The sequence below is a fragment of the Euleptes europaea genome, chromosome 2 (assembly GCF_029931775.1).
Source record: "Euleptes europaea isolate rEulEur1 chromosome 2, rEulEur1.hap1, whole genome shotgun sequence".
NCBI lineage: Eukaryota > Metazoa > Chordata > Lepidosauria > Squamata > Sphaerodactylidae > Euleptes > Euleptes europaea.
The window spans coordinates 70,531,003-70,552,008 of record NC_079313.1 but is presented as its reverse complement, the minus strand read 5'-3'; the positions used below and the strand labels follow the sequence as shown (position 1 = coordinate 70,552,008).

Genomic DNA, 21,006 nt, shown 5'->3' with positions numbered 1-21,006 from the left:
GCACAATTATAAAAATAAATCAACAACTGCAATTAAATACTACAAAAACAAAAAAAGGGGTTTCCATCCGGGTTGCCAACCTCTAGGTGGTGGCTGGAGATCTCCTGGGATTACAACTGATCTCCAGGAGATAGAGATCAGTTCACCTGGAGGAAATGGCCACTTTGGAAGGTGGACTGTATGGCATTATACTCCATTATACTCCAAGGAATTCCCTCCCTTCCCCAAACCCCACCCTCCTCAGGCTCCACCTCCCAACTCTCCAGGTATTCCCTAACCTGGAACTGCCAACCCTAGTTTCCATCCTTTAAAGAAGTGGGGGGTTTTGGTTGCTTGTTTTTTGCTCTTCCACCTTACTAACTCAGTCAAACTCACCATTTTGGTTATTTGTCATACTAGGCTTTGATGCACAAACCAACTGCATTTTCCCATCATTGTGTTATCAGTAGCTTAGTAGCAGCCATATGATCAAGAACTGTTCCCCTATACACCAGTTTCAGCCAATACTTCCCTCCAAAATATTTTAACCAGAGGACAAACACCACATCTGACTAAAGTCCATAGTAATTCCACATTTCCAATCTTTTTTTTTGCGGGGGGGGGGGAACGGGGACGGGACAAGCACCAACTTCCCTTACACCAGATCCCAACCACACTTTCTGTTCCAAGTATTATTTTATATCAAAAAGGATACTGATTATGATTACTAATATCTTTTAACTTGTATGTCAGCTAGGATGAATGTTAATTTTATAAATGAATGCCAAAATTACTGTTTTAAATTTGTCATAAATCAGTCTAACAGGAATGGCTTTGGCCCATGGGGACTGGAGCCAAGGCATTTGAAAAAAGAATGTTCAAGTTCCTTAATTGAGGACGTTTCCTTAAAAGGGGGGGGGATAATTATTAGCCTGGAGAAAGTAGGCCTGGAGAAAGTAGCTCCTCCCAGCTGAGTGGAGAGGGCAGATATGTGTCCTGCATGCGAAGAAATAATAGTTTGAATTGGGGAAACCAGTAGATACAGAGGCAGGCAGACATCTTATTTACTTATATACATTAAATATGCTAATTTGTGTCATAAAATATTATTAATGTGATTAGAGTGATTTGTAATAAGATTTTAGCAATTACATACTATGTAACAAATCTGTAATTTATTAATGTAAAATAATTGAAGTACAAAGTGTGGTTTGGATCAGGTGTAGAGGTTGCAGCTTTGGCAAAGTAAAGAACATTGAATACTTCCATAAATTATGAAGTAAATGATTGTATATGGGCTCTTGGTCTATTGTTTTATGAAGTCTTACATGTATTTGATAGTTTTCTGTAAATCTATAAATGAATGTCCTACACTGTAAAGCAGTACATTTTGTCAAGTAACATTATATAAACATAAAACAGTGACATATACTGTTATTAAATATGTAGCAACAGATGGAATGAGGTAATGGGGTTTCCTTTGCAACAGCAGACATTACGTAACTTATTTGCCTGTCCTTATAATTTCAAAACAAGAGATTATTTATACTGACAAACACCATTTTCTTTATAACAGCGGGCTTTAACTACCTTCACAGCATGGTGGAAACCGCAACATATTGAAAGCACAGACAATAAAGCATTAACGGGATAACTACACGTTACAAAGAAACGCACGTTTGGGCCTCAATGCCATTTCCTTTTAGAAAAGCCACTTGATAGAGAGTGAAGTAGTGCCTCTATCCCTGCCCGCTTTTTACCCATTCCAGATCACTCCTCATGCAGCTTCACGTGTGTTTGCTTTACATGTAATGTGATTCAACTATGTTCTTCAGTTACAATTTCTACACCTTTTTACTTGCAAAACCAAATGGGTAATCCAGTAAATCTTCTCAAGCAAAACTGTAACTTTAAAAAAATCAATTCATAATGCATACACATACACCATATAACAATTTGCCACATAGAAACGACGTAGATATCACTGACAGTGCGTTTCATTTACTCATGTAAAGGAACTGAGCGACATATCACTGTAGTCAGCAACCAGTTATGAGCAGTTTCCATTTACTTACCTTGAAACAACCAGTGGTAGAATAAGCATTTTCAGCATTCTCATAAGTAACTCTCCAGGAAACTGGAAATAACTAATTTCCTATGAAAACAAAGAAGTATGTTAAATCTACTCTAAGACACAGGGTAAAAAACACTTTGATTTCTTTACTATTAGTTTTCCTCTCAATGTATGTGATATAGATAGTGGAAGGGGGAAAATCTATAAAAATGAATAGGATGAAATGAGGCTCTGGTAATAACAGACTTGTCTCACACATGCTGTGCGGTTCTAGCCATGCATGTGCATAAGTAAATCCCAGTGAGTTCAATGGGATTTACTGCCTAATAAGTGTGTTTAGGACTGCAGCCTAGTAGTACCATCCTAAGCAGAGCTACACTATTCTTCAATGGATTTAGAAGAGAATAATTCTACTTAGGATGCCACTGTTAGATACTTTGAACTTAAACTTGTTGCTGAATGCTATCAGACGATTACTGTGGGATTAACATGGCAAATATTCTTAATATAAGAAAAGAATTTGGCCTCAGGTGCAGTTAAGAAAAAAAAAGATATAAAGGCTTCTGTCAGTTAAAGGGATCTTTAAAGGTATTAAAGCATTTGTTCATATCTCTCTTAATATCTCAAGTTTCCCTGAAGGATAGTTTCTATTCATCAAAGTCTCTTTTTCTTTCTTTCTTTCTTTCTTTCTTTCTTTCTTTCTTTCTTTCTTTCTTTCTTTCTTTCTTTCTTTCTTTCTTTCTTTCTTTCTTTCTTTCTTTCTTTCTTTCTTTCTTTCTTTCTTTCTAAAAATAATTTTCTTTTTATATATATTGGGATACAGAAAGAAGAAAAAGGGGAAAGGGGAAAAAGAAAATTCAACAGATATATCAACATTGTCCAAGCTACAATACAATAATACATTTTTAAAGTATATCCTTCTAATAAAGCCCAAAACAAGTTTATTCAGTTTCTCTTTCTTAGAGCACACAAACACTGCATATTCTTTTTCTATTTGTACTATATGAATGAAACTATTTAAAATAAAACTAAGTTTGCAGCTAACAATAACTCAAATTTTATATTTATATATTATATATTTAAAAGAATGCTTATTCAGCAAAAACATTCAAGAAGCTATTTCACTGTGTTTTGTCCAATATTAGCAAATCTTTTTGATTGGGGAAACCAGAACACAGTTAAACAGATGGATTCATTAGAAAAACACAATCAGAACTTTCTAATTTGTTAAGTAATGGAATCCTGTGACATGACAAAAGCAAAATTTTGGCTGAAAATCAGGCCAGTTTTTCTGGAGTACTTTCAAAAGGGTCTTATTCAAATCAGTGGAACCGAGTAAATGGTTTAAAGGAATACATAAGGACACAAGAAAAGCCATGATGGCTCAGACCAAGGCCCATCAAGTCCAGCAGTCTGTCCACAGTGGCTAAGCAGGTGCCTCTAGGAAGCCCACAAACAAGACGACTGCAGCAACATTATCCTGCCAGTGTTCCACACACAGCACCTAATATAATAGGCGTGCTTCTCTGATACTGGAGAATGTATCATGACTAGTATCCATTTTAACTAGTAGCCATGGATAGCCATATCCTTCATAACCTTTCTGCGTACTCTGAACTTGTTATCACTAAGACAATGGCATTAATCTTTAATTCATAACGTTCACAAAAGAACCAGTTAAAAAAAATTAAACTCCAGCATCATATCTGTCGCATTTTGTTCCATTGCAGAATTCATAATTTTCTACATATAGATCACTCTGCAAGGTTTATTGATAGTTGTGAAATATCAGACACACCTCTATATAACAAATATACATAAACAGTAAAGTTAACACAACAGAGTCCTTCATGCAAATAAATAAATCAATAATAATCATACTTATAGAACCAGGCAGACTTCATGAAATATGCCCTCTAACCAGAGACAATATCTCCTCTTTCGTTACAAGCTACTTTTCCTGTTTGTCACTGACCTGTGGGGAGAGGCGCCTGGTCCGGAGGAAGAATCCAAGAAGACATCCCACTATGACCGACAACACAGAGAGAATGAGCAAACCATTTCTTTTACAGACATCCTTGGTCCGAGCCAACATTGCATCCAAAGCCACTGCCATGCTGTCCTCAGTGCTCCCTGCAAGAGACTCAGCATCCCATGCAGATAGGAACCTCACCAGCCGCTCTCGTTAGACTAGGCAGTTCTGGCTTGGTATAGATTAGATCAAAGCGTTTCTATTGCTGCTTAGCTGACCTACAAGGTCACCTCTTCTGCCAATAGCAACCAAGCATGCAGCTGGCATTATTTCCAAACTAATACCAATAATCCTATTAGTGACTACATCAATAAGAACCTGGAAGAAGATTAGGGACTCTAGAAAATTAGAACAGAGTAGAATAGTATTTTGAAACAAGTGTGCTTTCCAAGCAAAGAAGCACTCCGTATGAAAAACAAATGAATAACAAGATGCATTTGTCAGCCTGTGCAGCACGGTGTCCTTAATGGCATAGGCTATCAAGAGAGTAGGAAAAGCTACCCAGAAATTGTGTTTGCATGTGAAGCCTAGGTGAATTAGACCGGGCCAGACAGCATGGCAGGGGAGGTTAGGTGAAATGCTGAACAGCTGTAAGCAGGCTTACTTTCCATTATTACTACTGGAGTGAGAGGAGAATGGACAGCCGTGTATGTAAAATGCCTCACAAGGCATGATAAAGCCAGGAGAAAGTATACTGAAAGGTTCCTAATGATACTTGGCATTTGTCAATAGTTTGGGAATTTTGTTGAAGGGGCAAGAGGAGGGGAAAATTTACTTTCAAAGTATTATCAGACTTGAGGATGGTTCTCTTTTCCTCAGTTTCCCCCCCTCAGCATTCCACACAATGATCATTATACTGGTTCTTGTAGGTTATCCGGGCTGTGTGACCGTGGTCTTGGTATTTTCTTTCCTGACGTTTCACCAGCAGCTGTGGCAGGCATCTTCAGAGGTGTAACACTGAAGGACAGTGTCTCTGTGTCCAGTGTGTAGGAAGAGTAATATATTGTCAGAAAGGGGTTGGGTTTGAGCTGAGTCATTGTCCTGCAAAAAGTATCAAAGGTAATGTGCTAATCATTGTCCTGTAAGTATCAAGATAATGTGCTAATGAGGGTGTGGTATGTTAATATGGAACCATTGTATCCTGAAATGATCTGTTAACATGTGGAATCCAAAGCTAATCCGCATGGCTATTGTGGACTGTAGTCTTTGTTAGTCTGGAGTTTTTCAGGACAGGAAGCCAAGCTTTATTCATTCTTAAACTGTCTTCTGTTCTGTTAAAGTTGTGCTGATGTTTATGAATTTCAATGGCTTCTCTGTGCAATCTGACAATAGTTGGTAGAATTGTCCAGTATTTCAGTGTCTTGGAATAAGACCCTGTGTCCTGTTTGGGTCAGTCCATGTTCAGCCACTGCTGATTTCTCAGGTTGGCCAAGTCTGCAGTATCTTTGGCCAACCTGCAGGCAGCGCGGAGCCCTTCAAAGCCCCTGCCGCCCAGCTGGGCGGGGGGGAATCGCGTGCCCACAGAGAGGGCTCGGCGTGCCGGTCTTGGCACTCGTGCCATAGGTTCGCCAACACGGATGTAGATGGTTACAAAATCTTTAAATGTTACACAAGTTCAGACATTGTGAGTCTCAAACATGTTCATGTTGCAAGCAATTCTTAAACAATCTCTATGCCTCTATTTGAGAGTATCAAACCTTAAAACAGTAATAATATTTCATTCAGAAAATATAACAGTTACAGAAATCTTGTAAAAATGGTTAGTTCAGTACATAAAATCTGATTTAGTTAAAAGTATCTAATTCAAAGTATCTAGAATATCATAATAATAAACAGGCATACTTTACCCATTCATGTCATTTGTGAACCTCCCCAGTACAGCAGGACTAGAGAGATCTGAAAAAGTTCCCAATCCATGTTAAGGATGAATAGACCTTTAAGGTCTTCTATGTGTTATTTTAGTCTTTTGAGTATCTTTGTTGTATGCAAAGGTTAGAGATATCTCTGATTCCATGAGTTCATGTAAGAGCTGAGGTTATGAGCCTTTGAAGCATATTTTCAGTCCATGCCAGGACTACGTTCATGAAACCATAGAGAAATCTCTGAGTGTTTTTAGCCTATGAAAGGCCTCTGATCTTATGCTAAGATCAGGGAGATCTATGGTTGTGCATGCCATCTTTAGTTTTGCCAAAACCAGAGAGCTATGCAAAGCTTAAAGCTATGTGTAGTTATGTGAAAGCTTAAAGCTGTGTAAATGTTAAAGAGTTCTGTGTAAGACCTTAATCTTTAAGAAGAGCTCTGTGTCAGGCCTTAGTCTGAGAGAAGTCTTAAGGACTTCTATGTCTGTAAGGGCTGGATAGACCTTAGTGAACACTTCTCAATACATGTAAGCATTAAGGAGTGCCTTCATACAAAGGATGGAGAGATCTAAGCTCTTAGAATCCAAACAAAGGTTGATGGATTCTAAGAGTCTCCATCTTACTTAAAAGATGGAGAAGTCTGTAGGTATTCAGTCCAGACATCCAGTCCTAGCAAGGGCTGGCTATCTGAAAAGAATCCCCCATTTAGGGATTTCTCCAGTCTTATAGGAAGTCTTGTAAATGTTGGAGAAATCTGTAAGTATCCAGTGCATGCAAGGGCTGAACACTTAGAGAGACTTTTTAGGCAAGAAAGTCTTAACCCATATGGAAGGTCTAAGAGCCTCAATCCATGCCAGAATTAAGGTCTGAGAGCCCACATCCCATGCAAGGGATGGAGAGATCCATTCAGGCAATCAGGTATTAATCTGCTAGGAACTCTGACTCTTGGTCAGAAAGTCCCTCCTTTTATATGTTTTTTTTTTTTGAGACCTGGTTTTCCGGTTTTGTTCTTAATTTGAGTACAAATACAGCCTCCCTTCCGGTTTGTGCAGTATTTCTGTAGTCGTGCACCACCGCTTTATTCTGCAGGAGAGCAACCTTTGCTGTATGGATTCCGTATGGACACCATATAAGGAGATCCTCTTCCTGGTCATTACCTCTTTCTGGTCATTATCTTTGCAGTTCTGCTTGGATTCCAGGAAAATTGTATTCCAAACAGGGTCACAGGGTCAGACATGCCTAGGCTTGCCAAGTTTCTACCGTAAGGCTTGTAACAAAGGAAAATCCCACACACAGCCTGGCATTTCAAGGACAAAATCATTTCTGTTGCTACTACAAACAACTTGTATATATTTCAAGACTAAATGATTTAGGGCTAACATTCCATTCTTAGCTGAGGAGTCTATAATTGCATTCAACTTTAAATAGTGAAAGTCTGCAAAATACAGTGCTTCTATTGACATAATTGTCTCATAAATGCCAGAGCCCATGACAGACTAACACTTAGTCAAAATTATTTTGCACAAAGTAATTGATGCTTACCCAGGCTAGCCCGATCTCGCCAGATCTCGGAAACTAAACAGAGTCAGCCCTGGCCCTGGCAAGTATTTGGATGGGAGACTTCCAAGGATTACCAGGGTCATGATGCGGAGGCAGGCAATGGCAAACCACCTCTGTTAGTCTCTTGCCTTGAAAACCCCACGAGAGGTCACCTCTCAGCTGTGACTTGATGGCACTTTCCACCACTACCAATTGGTGCTTAATTTATTTATTTAAAAGACTTATATCTTACCTTTTAACCAAATGTATATGAGTTGTCTTCTACATAAAATGAACATTTAGAACAATTCAACAACCAATATGAAAAACAGTAAGAAACCATTTTAAAAATTAGCAATGGCAAAATTAGCAATGGCAAAAAACAAGACAGAAAAACAAACCCTCACCTACACAACCAACATAGCATAGTAGTAAGAGTTGATGTGAACATCAAGAAGACAAAAGTAATGACTATAGGAGAATGACTCAACTTTAAGGTTGACAATGAGGAAATTGAAATTGTTCAAGACTTTCCATTCCTTGGCTCCATCATCAACCAAAAGGGAGACTGCAGCTGAGAAATCAGAAGGAGATTGAGACTGGGAAGGGCGGCCATGAAGGAGCTAAAAAAGATTCTTAAGTGTAAAGATGTGTCACTAGCAACAAAGATCAAGTTAATTCATGCCACAGTATTCCCTATTACTATGTATGGTGTGAAAGCTGAACAACGAAGAAAGCTGATAGGAAGAAAGTAGATTCCTTTGAAATGTGGTGTTTGAGGAGAATGTTATGGATACCGTGGGCCAAAAAACAAACAAGTGGGTTATAGATCAGATCAAGCCTGAACTGACCCTAGAAGCTAAAATGACTACACTGAGGCTATCGTACTTTGGTCACATTATGAGAAGACAAGAGTCACTGGAAAAGACAATCATGCTAGGAAAAGTTCTAGCAATAATTCTAACAATATTTCTTTTTTATCTTATAAGCACAAGTTTAAACTCCCCATGGGTAGAAATACCCCAATGGATTTCCACCCATAGAGAGTTTAAACTTGTGCTTATAAGATAAAAAAAGAAATACATACCAAGTGAAAAGATTAAGTTTGAGGAACTGATGAAGAATGAAACAGCCGTCTTCCTCACCTGCCTGACTTCTGATGAATATATTGTTGCTAACGAAGGAAAAATATTGTTAGAATTATTATATACATGGTGATGTGTTTACTTACCTATATTTATAATCAGGACTATACACTTACATGTTAGTATGCACCTACTTGTGAACAATACATGTGACTTTGTAATTTATGGCCAGTGCTTTGATATGACTTTCGCATTATGATGGTAATACTGGAATTATATTGAAATTGCTTGGAATATAGGTTTTCTGTGTGAATTTTGGTGTAACTATTATATATCACAGAAGTGTCTATTTTTGTACCAGTACCTGGAGGTTGGCAATGCTACTTTCCAAGGCTGTGTCGGGCTCCTGTTTGCTCTCAGGATTGGTGTGAGGAGAAAGAGGGAAAGGTCCCGTGTGCAAGGACCGGGTCATTCCTGACCCATGGGGTGACGTCAACGTTTACTAGGCAGACTTTGGGGGTTACCGCACTTGTATTCCCAGCGATGTATTAAGAGTTTGAAAACGTTATAAAAAATACTGTTCACACTTTCTATGTATTCCCACCAATGTATGAAGAATTTGAAAATGTTATAAAAAATACTGTTCGCACTTTGTTTGGCCCCTTTAGCTGCGGGGACGTTTTCCAACCATTTGTAAGCCGTATCGCTAGGAATACAAAGTGCGGTAACCCCCAATTTGTTTGCCAGGTGGTTCGCTAGTGCCTTTCCCAATCATTTACCCCCAGCAAGCAGGGTACTCATTTTACCGACCTCGGGAAGATGGAAGGCTGAGTCAACCTTGAGCCGGCGACCTGAAACCGACTCCCATCGGGATCGAACTCTGGTTGTGAGAAGAGCTTGGACTGCAGTAGTAGAAAAGGGCAAGAGTCCAGTAGCACCTTAAAGACTAACAAAAATATTTTCTGGCAGGGTTTGAACTTCCGTGAGCCACAGCTCACTTCTTCAGATACAGCTCGAATGTGAATCCATCGGTCTTTGAGGAGAGTGAATGCAGACAAGCATGAGTATGTCAATGTTAACAGTATGTCAATGTGAATAGCAGGCGTGATGGGATGAGGTGTGGTCTGCAGAAGAGTCTGTGATGGCCAGGGAAGAGATGGGGGCGGAGAAATCAGCCTGGGTCATGAGCCCTGAATGCAAGGTCTTTATTCAGCCCAGGTAAATGCATTGACTTTAGTTTGAATATCAACTGTAATTCAGCAGTTGGACTGCAGTACTGCCGCTGACCCCTCCGCGCCACGGGGCTCATGGTGAGGAGAAACCGGGGCAGAAACAGCCACGTAAGCCGCACTGAACTTTTCAGACGAAGGAACGTACTAACCCGAGCCGAAGTCCGGCCCAGGTCTCCTTCGGCGGTGAGAGGGGGCTTCTCCGCCCCCTTTCCATTTGATGTTGCAATTCACGAGGCAGGGGGCGAGCGGCAGGGTCAACGCCGGCGAAAAGAGAGCCGCGGCTCCTTCGGCAGGCAGGCGTCAAGGCCTCTTCCCGTTCTTGTCTTTTTGTATTTTTTATGTTATTGTTTTCTTTGTTTTTTATAGTTTCTTTTGTTTTTTCTTATTATAAAAATAATAAAAAAAATTTTTTTTTTAAAAAAAAGACCTCCTCCCGCGCGATAGGTTTGCAGCCGCCGCTCCCCTCTTCCCCGCGGGATGGGTCGAGCCAACTCCGCCCAGAGGCGGGTCCCGGCAGGCGGCCTCTCTTCTCCTCTCCTCTCCTCTCCTGCGGAACGGCGGCGCGCAGCGTGGCGAGAGGCCCGGAGAGCGAAGGCGGCGGCACCACCGAGCGCGCCAGTCGAGCATGGCGGCCCAGGCGGCGCTGGCGCCTTCCTGCTCTCGCTTCCGAGGGGCTGCAGCCTGTCGGCTCCAGCCTTTCGCTGCCGGGCTGCGGAGGAGCTACAGCCAGGATGGGTCCCTCGCGCAGTTCCTGCACCGCAGCCTCGTCCCCACCATGCACTATCAGAAGAGCTTGCCGCGGTAAGGTGGCGCCTCCCCCGGCGGGGACCCGGACTATCATCGCCGCCCTCGGCCTTAGGCGCCCTGCACTTCCCCGGGGGCCGCTCGGCGGGTTCTCCTTCCGCTTTAGGCAACTCCCAACGCAGCGTTTCGCCCGTCGCTCTTACTCCCACCTCTCCGCTTGGATTAGTCGTGGCACTCCTTTCCCTGGCTAGAACTCGTTCTTACAAGAAGGGGAGGAAGGCCCCCTTCCCCCCCCTTCGAATTGGGGGACAGAATCTATCGTGTTGAGCCTGAATCTGGGTGCCCAGTTGGAGTTGCCAAACCCAGGACACGCAAGGACAGGTCTGGAAAAACACCTACCTGTAACTCTTGTTCGTCCAAGGTCTTCTGTGCAGGCACACATTGGGGACTGCACAGAAGCCTGTAGACGAAGGACAGTTTGTCCACCACTGCAGCACTGTGGCTGGGTGGGAAAACCGCACTTGGTGAAACTTTGCCTTATAGGCAACTCTTAAAGATACAACAGTACACCGGTATCTAGGGCTGTTACCGCGCTAGGTATTCCCAGCGATGTATCAAGAGTTTGGAAATGTTATAAAAAACATTGCTTTAAAAGCATTTTTGGATGCCATAGCTAAAAAATGGTTGGAAGACGTCTTCACAGCTAAAGGGGCCGAACGAGTGGGGGAAAGTACAGCATCACTGAATATAGCAGAGTGATTATGACCTGACTTAATTAAATGTGCGTTCAGTAATCTTGGAGTGTGTTTTGTTGCATTAACTTCCAGTCCATTCATTGTCCCTGGAAGAGGGCAGTTCCTTGTGCGGTGGTCAGGGTTTTACATGCCATTTTAAAAGAGGTAGTATGCTGGATAGTTCAACCAGTGTGGTTTGACCCCCAACCCTCCACAGTGCTGCGGCAATGGAGAACCTGTACCTATCAAAAATTTCCTCTCTGAAACTTTGAACCTGTGGTCTTCTAAAGGCAGTTATTTTCGTATGAAACAAGAGGGAAATAGGGGGGGGGAATCCTTTTGGCCAAGATTAACAGTATTCAGGGAACAACAAGTTAGTTCAAAGCAGCATCACACAAGTAGAATGCTTGGGGGATTAGCACTAAGTCAGGGGTCCCAATTTTTGGGTGGTCGTAGGAGCCATTATTTGTGATTGTAATTGACCCAATTTTCCCCCAAGTGCTCTGGCATGTGCTGAGGACTTGGGAGACGAGAAGAACGGTTTTATTTGGGAGACCTTGAGATACAGTCTTTGTTAAATGTGGTGTTGAATCTTAAGTTAATTCACTTGCCAGGTCTTTCAAACTGGCAAGAGACCTGCCACCTAGTGAAAGATGTGCCAGAAGCAGAATAAATGAATGGCAGAGAAGAATCTGAGTGATGGTTGGTAGGCAATAGGCAGAGTCAAACTATGGTATGTAGGTGAAAGGTTAGTGCTAAAAGTGGACAATGATTTGCATTATTGCTATCTTCATTTAGTTTATGCTATCAACTTGTTCCTTTTACTGACTTTTGATAAATACCAGGCAAAAAGAGAAAACAAGCATTTGTGTGTTTGTTGTGACTTAATTTTCAAAAAACATTATCAGGATCATGCTGTAAAGATCAAAGTTAAATTATTGGAGTATCAAGTCTTTTACCATTGTCATGTAGATGTTCCTTAGTTAAACAGGTAAAGCCTACTGGGCTTAGTCCATAGAAAATAATATTTCACTGATTTCTGTGGGATTTAAGTACAGTGCCATCCTACACAGAAATACACCTTTCTAAGCTCACTGACTTTAGCGGTTTTAAAAAGATGTAATTCTTAGGATTGCATTGGTGGTTTCAGGACCATCAACACAATCTCCCAATTTCAGCAGTTAGATGTTTTAAAATTTATTTGGATACAATATTCCACATTTATATATTTATTCATTGCTGTCAAGTCACAGCTGATTTATGGTGACCACGTAGGGTTTTCAAGGCAAGAGACATTCAGAGGGTGGTTTGCCACTGCCTGCCTCCGTGTCATGCCCCTGATATTCTTGGAGATCTCCCATCCAAATACTTGCCAGGGTCGAGGCTGAGATTGTGGGACTGGCCCAAGGTCACCCAGCAAGTTTCCATGGCAGAGTGAGGATTCGAACCTGGGTTTTCCAGATCCTAGCTCAACACCTTAACCACTGGCTCTCTTTACATTTATAGCCAAATCCAATTCAAATACTTGAGATGGGTAATAATAATCCATGCATTATTGCATAATTAATCATGTATTGTCTTAAAGAGTTCATTTCAACTCTTTATTTAACTTTGTAAATTGCTAAATAGGCTAAACAGAAATCCAAAAATGGTTTTATTTGAGCATTTATTCAGAATGTGGTTTTATTTGAGCTTTAATTCAGAATAACACGATAGTGTGTTTATATGTGTTGTCTCTTTTGGTCCTCTATTAGTTTGCCCATTCCAAAACTGGAAGACACAATTAGAAGATACCTGAATGCTCAAAAGCCTCTTTTAAATGATGATCAGTTCAGGTAAGAAGAAATAAAGGGCCTGAGCCATTAAAATCCTGCATGGTGCTGGTAGAACTTGTTCCAGTACAAAATGAGTGCCTGTATGCAAACGAGAATTTAAGCATAACTTGACTATAACATTCAGCATATCTTCGAAGCCGCCGTTAAATAATAAACTACAGATAAAGTAACAGTCTTATCTTTACCAGAAAGCAGATAGATTAAATGATAGTTGTGAGAACATACAGGAAAGTGTGAAATCAATGGAGTAATAAAAGAAGATCTTATAGAAGAATATAAATCACAACTGAATAAAAAATGGGTAAGTATTTCTGCCTTTGCCTTTCCACATGGGCAGACTCTCTGTTTGATTAGACTAAGAATCTGTCAAATCATTCGTTGCGGGGTAAGGCATTATGTCTGGGCAAGAAGAAAAGGCTTCGAAAGGTTGGAATGGTTAAGAATTCTAGATAAACAGGAAGTGCCGAAAAAGATGGGGTGCTCTGTCCCCAGAAAGAGGGTGCACATTTCCTTTTGGCATCATCACCACATAGTGGTGAAGCTGGCAGAACCTTCCCATTCCCTTTGTGAGTGAGCACTGGCAATTCAGCTCAGCACCCCAGTGTGAGTCCAGAACCAAGTACTGCAGGCTTGAAACTAGTAACAATACTTCCTCTTTTTTGACTAGATTTTTCAGTCAGTTGGGGAAGGGATGGAAAGGGGTGTGTGTGTGCCAGTGCAGCCCAGTACTTGTGCATTGGGACCACTTATATTGCAGTGTTCATTGACTCTTTTTTTCCAACTATCCTCTTGGACAGTTTTACTAAAAAAAACAACTCTTCTTTTTTTAAAGGAAAACCGAGCAACTTGCTGTCAACTTTAGGAATGGAATTGGTAAAGAATTACATGAACAGTTGGTTACACAAGATAAGCAAAATAAACATACTAGTTACATTTCAGGTACAATAGTATTTGTGAATTATCACTTGCTCTTGATTCTGTTCCTCGAATGTATTTATTTAACATGTATATCATGCCTTGTGACTGGAAACTATTTTCAAGGCAACTATTAGCAGCTCAGGTTACAGCTGTATGTGTGAACAGGCATCATTGAAAAACACTGTTTAGCATGATGTTGTGAGATATGCATGCCTTGTAATGGTAGACTTCACTGCTTGAAATTGGAGAGTCTCTGAATAGAAGAATACAAGCTGGATGCCTATGAGGACTGTGGGATATATGAGCTGCTGGAAAATGTCTTTCCATGCCCAAATCTCCCTTTCCAAGTCATTATAAGTCTTGAAACTTAAACAGTTTCCCCATTTTCCTTTGGTTTTCCCCTCTTTTAAATGACACTCAGTTGCTCCTGTAAAATGTACTCAGTCCTCAGGCAGAGGGTAGTTTTTGTGTAGTTACTGTTACAGTAATAGCTAATGCATTAAGGAAAAGGACAAAGTAGTAAAAAATAGTTAATGTAGCAATCCAGATGTGGTTTCAAAATGAATGTAAATCTGTTTCAGGATGTTGAACCAAATAAGATCTCAAGAGAATCCAACAGTCTCAGCTATAAAATCCTTTGCCCCTGGAAAAGCAGGGATGACAGAGAGAGAGAGAGAGAGAGGAAGGGGAGCAGCTTCAGCCTTTAACAAAAAAAAAGAACAGTCTGTCTTTTGTCAAAGAACAAGAAAAGGAAAGATGCAGACAGAGGAAGACCTGAGAATAAAGAAAAGGAGAGAGCAAATGCAATAGAACAAAGGACAGACAGAGAGGAAAAGAAAGCAAGAGAAGGCTTATAGCATTTAGGTTAGTGAATACAATTTATTTATTTAGCACCTATAAGTCTTTTTTTTTTTACTGTGTAATTCCTTTTGGGGTTTGTGAATATATAACAGGAATATACTGTCTTCCTTATGATTTGCTTAGACTTCATCAAAACTAGCTGACTGACTGAACGATAATGACTAGATTCAGTATGTATCTTTCTTCTGAATGTGAATTTGCGCTCTTTCTCATGGTATTTGCTCAGAAGTGTTAAAGTGATCTCAAACTGATAATGGACCATGTTATAGTATTTAAATCGCTGGAATAAGAACATTGTTTTCTGCTGTGCCTTTGTCCTTCTGCTGCTTTGTTTTTAATGTAACCTATATTAAGGACAGAATGTTGCAAGATTTTTTTTGGTCTAAATGACCATTAGGAGGACAAAGCAAACTAACTCACCTCCTGCTAGCCAGGCAAATGAACCCAGTATAACCTAGTACTTGCTGATAAAGGGAAAAGGGTGTGCCTCCATGGGAGAATATGAGGAAGAGCAGATGATTTCTGTTAAACAATGTAAATCACAACATACCGAATATAAGGACTATTTTGCAGTGAAGGAATAAGTGTTTTCCAGCCTAACCTTATATTTTATTTATTTATTTCAATTTTTACCCAGCCCTTAATCCCTGAACTGTGATTTCTTATTTCACTACTGCCAATCTGCCGCCATCCCAGTTGCTTACATACAAATCTCTGACCAAGAACCCATTTAAGTTTATTGTGACAGGAACATAAAGCAGAGCATACAACTCATTGTTTCTGTTGATATCATTTGGGTGTGTTTTCAGTGCTAATTGAAGTAAAGCAAGTTTGGTTATTGAATTCTGCATTATAATGAATGGCTGCATGAGTGCAACAGAACATGCAAAATGTAGCCGATAGGATTACCTTTGTTTCATTGGTTACCTTCATTTTTAAGAACCAAACTTTACTCAGCCCTGATAGATATTGGAGAAAGAAAACCCCTCTGGGGAAAGAAAACATACTTTGAAATTGATTCCAATGTACTTGTTTTACTAAGATTATGCTGACAGTAACCTTTCATCTTCCATTAAAATTTTACAGACCTCATGGCTGGGGAAAAAAACTATGAATTGTAAGCCAAGCATAAATAGAAGGAAGACAGGAATAGGAGTGATGCGCTGGCTGAGGAACTGAGGCTTGTTGTAGAAAAGATTGAGAGGAAACAGCAGAAGTGATAGAGGGGCAGAAGGGTAAAGAAGCTTGGGTGGTAATGGTATTTCTCAAAGATAAAATAATGGTAGACCAAAGAGAAGAGTACACTGTAAGTGGATTCTCGGTATTAAACTATTCAGAAATGCATATAGGCCACATGTCAATTTCACAAAGGATTAGTACAAGCTTCGTTTTGGATTTCAGGAACATGGAAACTAACCTGTGCGTGCTTCACCTCAAAGACTAGAAATTAAAATGGAAGTGCCTTCCTATGAATAGGTTTGATACTTGCATATTAATGAGATTTATCTGTCTAGTGTCTGTTGTGTTCATCTCTTTTTAAAATCTCTATGTTTTAGGTCCCTGGTTTGACATGTACTTAAAGGCCCGTGAATCGGTTGTTTTGAATTTTAATCCATTCATGGTTTTCAGCCCTGATCCCAAAGTTGAATATAATGACCAGCTCACAAGGGCAACTAATATGACTGTTTCTGCTTTGCGTTTCTTGAAGACTCTCCAGGCTGGCATTTTGGAGCCTGAGGTTTTCCACCTCAACCCCTCTCGAAGTGATACTCAAGCTTTCAAAAGGTTTATTCGCTTTGTGCCTTCCTCTCTGTCCTGGTTTGGTGCTTATATGCTCAATGCCTACCCACTCGACATGTCGCAGTACTTCAGGCTTTTCAATTCCACGCGGTTGCCCAAGCGCAACAGGGACGAGCTTTTTACCAACGAAAAGGCAAAGCACTTACTGGTGCTTAGAAATGGAAATTTTTACACCTTTGACGTGATTGATAGAGAAGGGAACATAATGAAGCCCTCAGAAATTCAAGCACACCTAAAATACATCCTTTCTGACAACAGCGCCGTTCCCGCATTCCCTCTTGCTTGCCTGACGACTGAAAACCGAGATACGTGGGCATCGCTAAGGCAGGAGCTGCTTGACAGCAGCAATGAGGAAGCCTTAAGGATAGTGGATTCGGCAATATTCTGTCTGTGCTTTGATGATTCTCCAGTTAAAGACCTCGTCCAGTTGTCCCATACCATGCTTCATGGGGATGGCACCAACAGATGGTACGACAAGTCATTTAACCTCATTCTAACCCAAGATGGCACGGCAGCAATTCATTTTGAGCATTCCTGGGGAGACGGAGTGGCTGTGCTGAGATTCCAAAATGAAGTCTTTAAGGACAGCACCCGTTCACCTGCTGTCACGCCCCAGTCGCAGCCTGCCGCAGTTGATTCTTCCACGGCTGTTCAGAAACTGACCTTTAAATTGAATGATACGTTAAAAGAAGGAATTACCAAGGCTAAACAAAATTTTGATGCTTCTGTGAAAAAGCTGACAGTGGAAATACTTGAGTTCAAGAGAGGGGGTAAAGAGTTCTTAAAGAAGCAGAAATTGAGTCCTGATGCTGTCGTTCAGCTGGCGTTTCAGATGGCCTTTCTGCAGCAATACGGTCAGACTGTGGCTACCTATGAATCTTGCAGCACAGCAGCATTCAGACATGGCCGTACCGAAACCATCCGTCCCGCTTCAGTTTATACAAAGTCGTGTTCGGAGGCTTTCGTCAAGGAGCCATTCAAACGCAGCACAGGAGAGCTGCAACAGATGATTGCAGAGTGCTCGAAGTATCACAGCCAGCTCACTAAAGAAGCTGCTATGGGTAAGTGTGAATGCTAAGTAGACGTGACACAATCACAGTCCCGTTGCTCTATAATGCTGGCAGCAGCCCATCCTGCTGTTGGCTTTACTGGTGGTAGACTGTCTTCAGAGCAACCATACTTTGTTAGTGTAACTTAGCTTGGTTGTAGAGCTTCTTCCTGGATCTCTGTTATCACATTCATAGGCATACTGAAAGCTGAGAATAGCCTCTTGTTAATGTTTGAGGGGTAAAAAAGCTTGTTGTCTGTAGATTCAAAACAACTTCTTAACAGAGTTTAAATAAGCCAGTAGACGAACAGGAGCAAAACAGTCATTCTCAAACTTTACTTGTGCTTGTTAAATTCTTAAGACATATTAATATAATATCTCTTTGCAAAAGGAGTTAAAACATGAGAGGGAAGCATTAGTATGCAAAAAGTAGAGCTGTTCCCATCATTTTCTTGTGTTCCTTACTTTTGCTTCACTTGAAGGTTATTATAGTAGTTTGTTTACAAGACTACATTTCAACTGAATTGTCTGTTTGGTTGGTGCCAGTTTCTAATTGCCATCAGAAAAGCCTCTTTCATAAATAATAACAATAAATGGAAGAGTTCCCTGAGTTGGAGGAATGCACCAGCAGAAGGGACTGGTAGAGAGACTTGTGCACATTTTGTTTTATTATTTTATTTAAAACATTGTTATCCTGCCTTTCTTCCCAGTCAGGTTCTTCAAGGTGGTGAACAGTTGAAAAACATTAAAATAAATGTTAAAACAATACCTATAACAGCAATTAAAAACAAAAACAGGAAAGAGGGTCAATAAAGGAATGCCAAGCGAAGCAAAAATGTCATCTACTGACAGAGGATAACAGTGGGATTGGACTAGAGCAGACGAATCTTTCTGAGGAGATTGGGCTAGAGCAGACGAATCTTTCTGAGGAGGGAATTCCAGTTTTGGTGCCACAACTGAGAAAGCCCTTTTTTGGGGGGTTGCTAATCACCTAGCCTCAAATGATTAGGAGGGTGGGGGCTCTGACGATGACTGGACTAGATGAATAGGGTCATATGAGAGAAGGTGGTCCTTATGGTATGTTGAGGCCAAGCCATGTAAGAATTTAAATATCAATACCAGGACCTTGAGTTGGGTCTAGAAGCAAACTGAAAGCCAGTGTGGATTAAACAAGACTGGAGTGATATGGTCCCTGTGACCCACTCCGCATCCTACCCTTAGTGATCATCCCAGTTGTAGTTTCTGGATACTCTGCAAGGTCAGCCACACATACAGCACATTGCTGTAGGCTACACTAGATGTCACCAGGGCATGTACACAACGGCAAGATCTTTTTTTTGCCCAGGAAAAAAGCCACTGCTGGCTCACCAGCCAAAGTTGGTGGAAGGTGTTCCTGGCCCCCCCACTGCCACCGGCTTATCCAGCAGGAGGCCCAAGCTGCAGCCTTTCTATATGTTGTGTGGTGTTGGCTGCAAATTCATTGTATGAAGTGCTCATAATCTGTCACTTTGGATAATGTGAAATAAGTAATAAAAAGCAACTTTTTTTTTTTTGCAGTGTCAGTCACTCTTGTATTTTATTTTGGCAGGTCAGGGGTTTGACCGACACCTCTTTGGCTTACGGTATTTGGTAGAATCCAGTGGCATGCCCTTGCCAGACTTTTACCAAGACCAGGCTTACGCTCAGATCAATCATAACATTCTGTCCACCAGCACTTTGAGCAGCCCAGCTGTGACCATGGGTGGGTTTGCCCCGGTGGTGCCTGATGGCTTTGGCGTTGCGTACCGAGTGCACGACGACTTGATTGGATGCAGCGTTTCCACCTATCCGGCTAGGAATGTGCATGAATTCCTTCAGTGCGTACACAAGTCGCTGGATGACATTTTTAATGTTTTAGAAGATAAACATATTAGGAAGTAAGGGTTGGTCTGTTTGAAAATGCAGTACCCCAGGACTATTGGTAGAATGCTTTTGGGATTCTGACTGCAATTTCAGTACCTCACCTTGTATTTCCTTTGAAAAATGCTAATTCCTCAGGGGAGAAAAAAAATCATGAATTTAATTCTGTATATACTACAATGATATAATCAGGTTGCCTTTATACTGATGGCTTATCTACGGTTTCAGGTCCCAGGCTGCTGTGCTTTCAGGATAGTGGTCCATCTATATAAACTTGCAGGACACAAATTATTAGCAAAGGAACAGAGAAACATGCTTCGTTGTTCAGCTGCCAAGTTCAGCCAAGAACAACATTCTTGCACAAAAAGCTTGAACAATGCTTTCTGGTGACTCTACAGCATACATCAGAAAGTTTTAGGACATAGTCCTGTTCTGTATCAGCTCTGTTCTCCCTCCCCCGGTATATGCCTTTTTATCTGGGCACGACTTAAAGAAGGCTTCTAGTATCTTCTTAGCATCTACACAAACAAAGTAAAGAGTACTGAACTTACTTTGGATCCAATAATAGAACATTTTTATTTGCACTGAAATATCTAACATATTGAGAACTGAATTGCTGAAACTAGCAGCTTGGGAAGGACATATGTAATACATAACTAAATGAAATGCATCCACTCAACTATATTACCTGTACCAGAATGAAATGCTTGTACTTAGAACTGCCTTATTTTTTTTAATATGTTAAGCAGAATGTGAGTCTAAATGTGCCTTTGTTGAAAACCCCTTTGGTGCACTAAGGATTTATAGAAACTTAAATGTGAACAATCAGCAACCTAGCTTTATGTATTCACCAATCACGGAATTGATTGAAATAAACAACAGCCTCAAGAAGACTTGATTCTTACTCATTCCATGCTGTAGAAATAGCATGTAAGGAAAGGGGGGGGGGTACTTTAATTGGAAGTATTCCAGACCCATACGGCTGACCCATTTTTCCAGTGGCAGGACAGACTACAGGGGCACCAGAGCCTGGACCACGTTTCTACCGTGCAGGGGAAACAGAAGAATTACCATGTAAAGAGTGTTCCAGATCACAGTGCAAAAGACAATACACTTGAATATATTCACTTTTTTTTTCAAAAGTCTCTCACTTAAAAAATGTAAGTTAGGTCTACACTAAGATTTCAAAACCTCTGCTAAATATTGGATTTTTTTTCATACAGGGTGCTTGTGAATCAATATGAACAAATGTAAGAACTTACACAGCACTGATATTACCAAATATTTCAAGTTTTCTTACCAATAGTGCTGTTCAGCTTCTGCCTTATGTTAAACAAACTGCTGACTTTTTTGCAGGAATTTAGGAC

General features: G+C 40.7%; 2 protein-coding genes across 4 annotated transcripts in view; one reads left to right on the top strand and one right to left on the bottom strand.

The window, feature by feature from the left end:
* The window catches only part of SLC1A7 (solute carrier family 1 member 7), a 58,273-nt gene extending 54,058 nt beyond the window's left edge, over window positions 1–4,215 (bottom strand). For all 3 annotated transcript variants that reach the window (XM_056844021.1, XM_056844022.1, XM_056844023.1), the window contains exons 1-2: window positions 4,029–4,215; window positions 2,055–2,134 (exon numbers count right to left, since the gene is read on the bottom strand). In XM_056844021.1, coding sequence (XP_056699999.1) covers window positions 2,055–2,134; window positions 4,029–4,169 — 221 coding nt within the window. In that variant the 5' untranslated portion in view covers window positions 4,170–4,215. The remainder of the gene's footprint in view (window positions 1–2,054; window positions 2,135–4,028) is intronic.
* Window positions 4,216–10,425: 6,210 nt separating this feature from the next.
* On the top strand, window positions 10,426–19,694 carry CPT2 (carnitine palmitoyltransferase 2). The gene is made up of 5 exons (XM_056845331.1): window positions 10,426–10,601; window positions 13,033–13,113; window positions 13,946–14,052; window positions 16,449–17,753; window positions 19,329–19,694. The coding sequence occupies exons 1-5, from the start codon at window positions 10,426–10,428 to the stop codon at window positions 19,658–19,660; spliced, it is 2,001 nt and encodes a 666-aa protein (XP_056701309.1). The 3' UTR covers window positions 19,661–19,694.
* The last annotated feature ends 1,312 nt before the right edge of the window (window positions 19,695–21,006 follow it).

What these genes read in the sequence shown, in the direction of transcription:
- CPT2 (XM_056845331.1), top strand. Translation starts at nt 10,426, where the DNA reads ATGGCGGCCCAGGCGGCGCTGGCGCCTTCCTGCTCTCGCTTCCGAGGG. An exon ending in TATCAGAAGAGCTTGCCGCG is followed by an intron (nt 10,602 to 13,032) that starts GTAAGGTGGCGC and finishes GTCCTCTATTAG; the next exon opens with TTTGCCCATTCCAAAACTGG. An exon ending in TTAAATGATGATCAGTTCAG is followed by an intron (nt 13,114 to 13,945) that starts GTAAGAAGAAAT and finishes CTTTTTTTAAAG; the next exon opens with GAAAACCGAGCAACTTGCTG.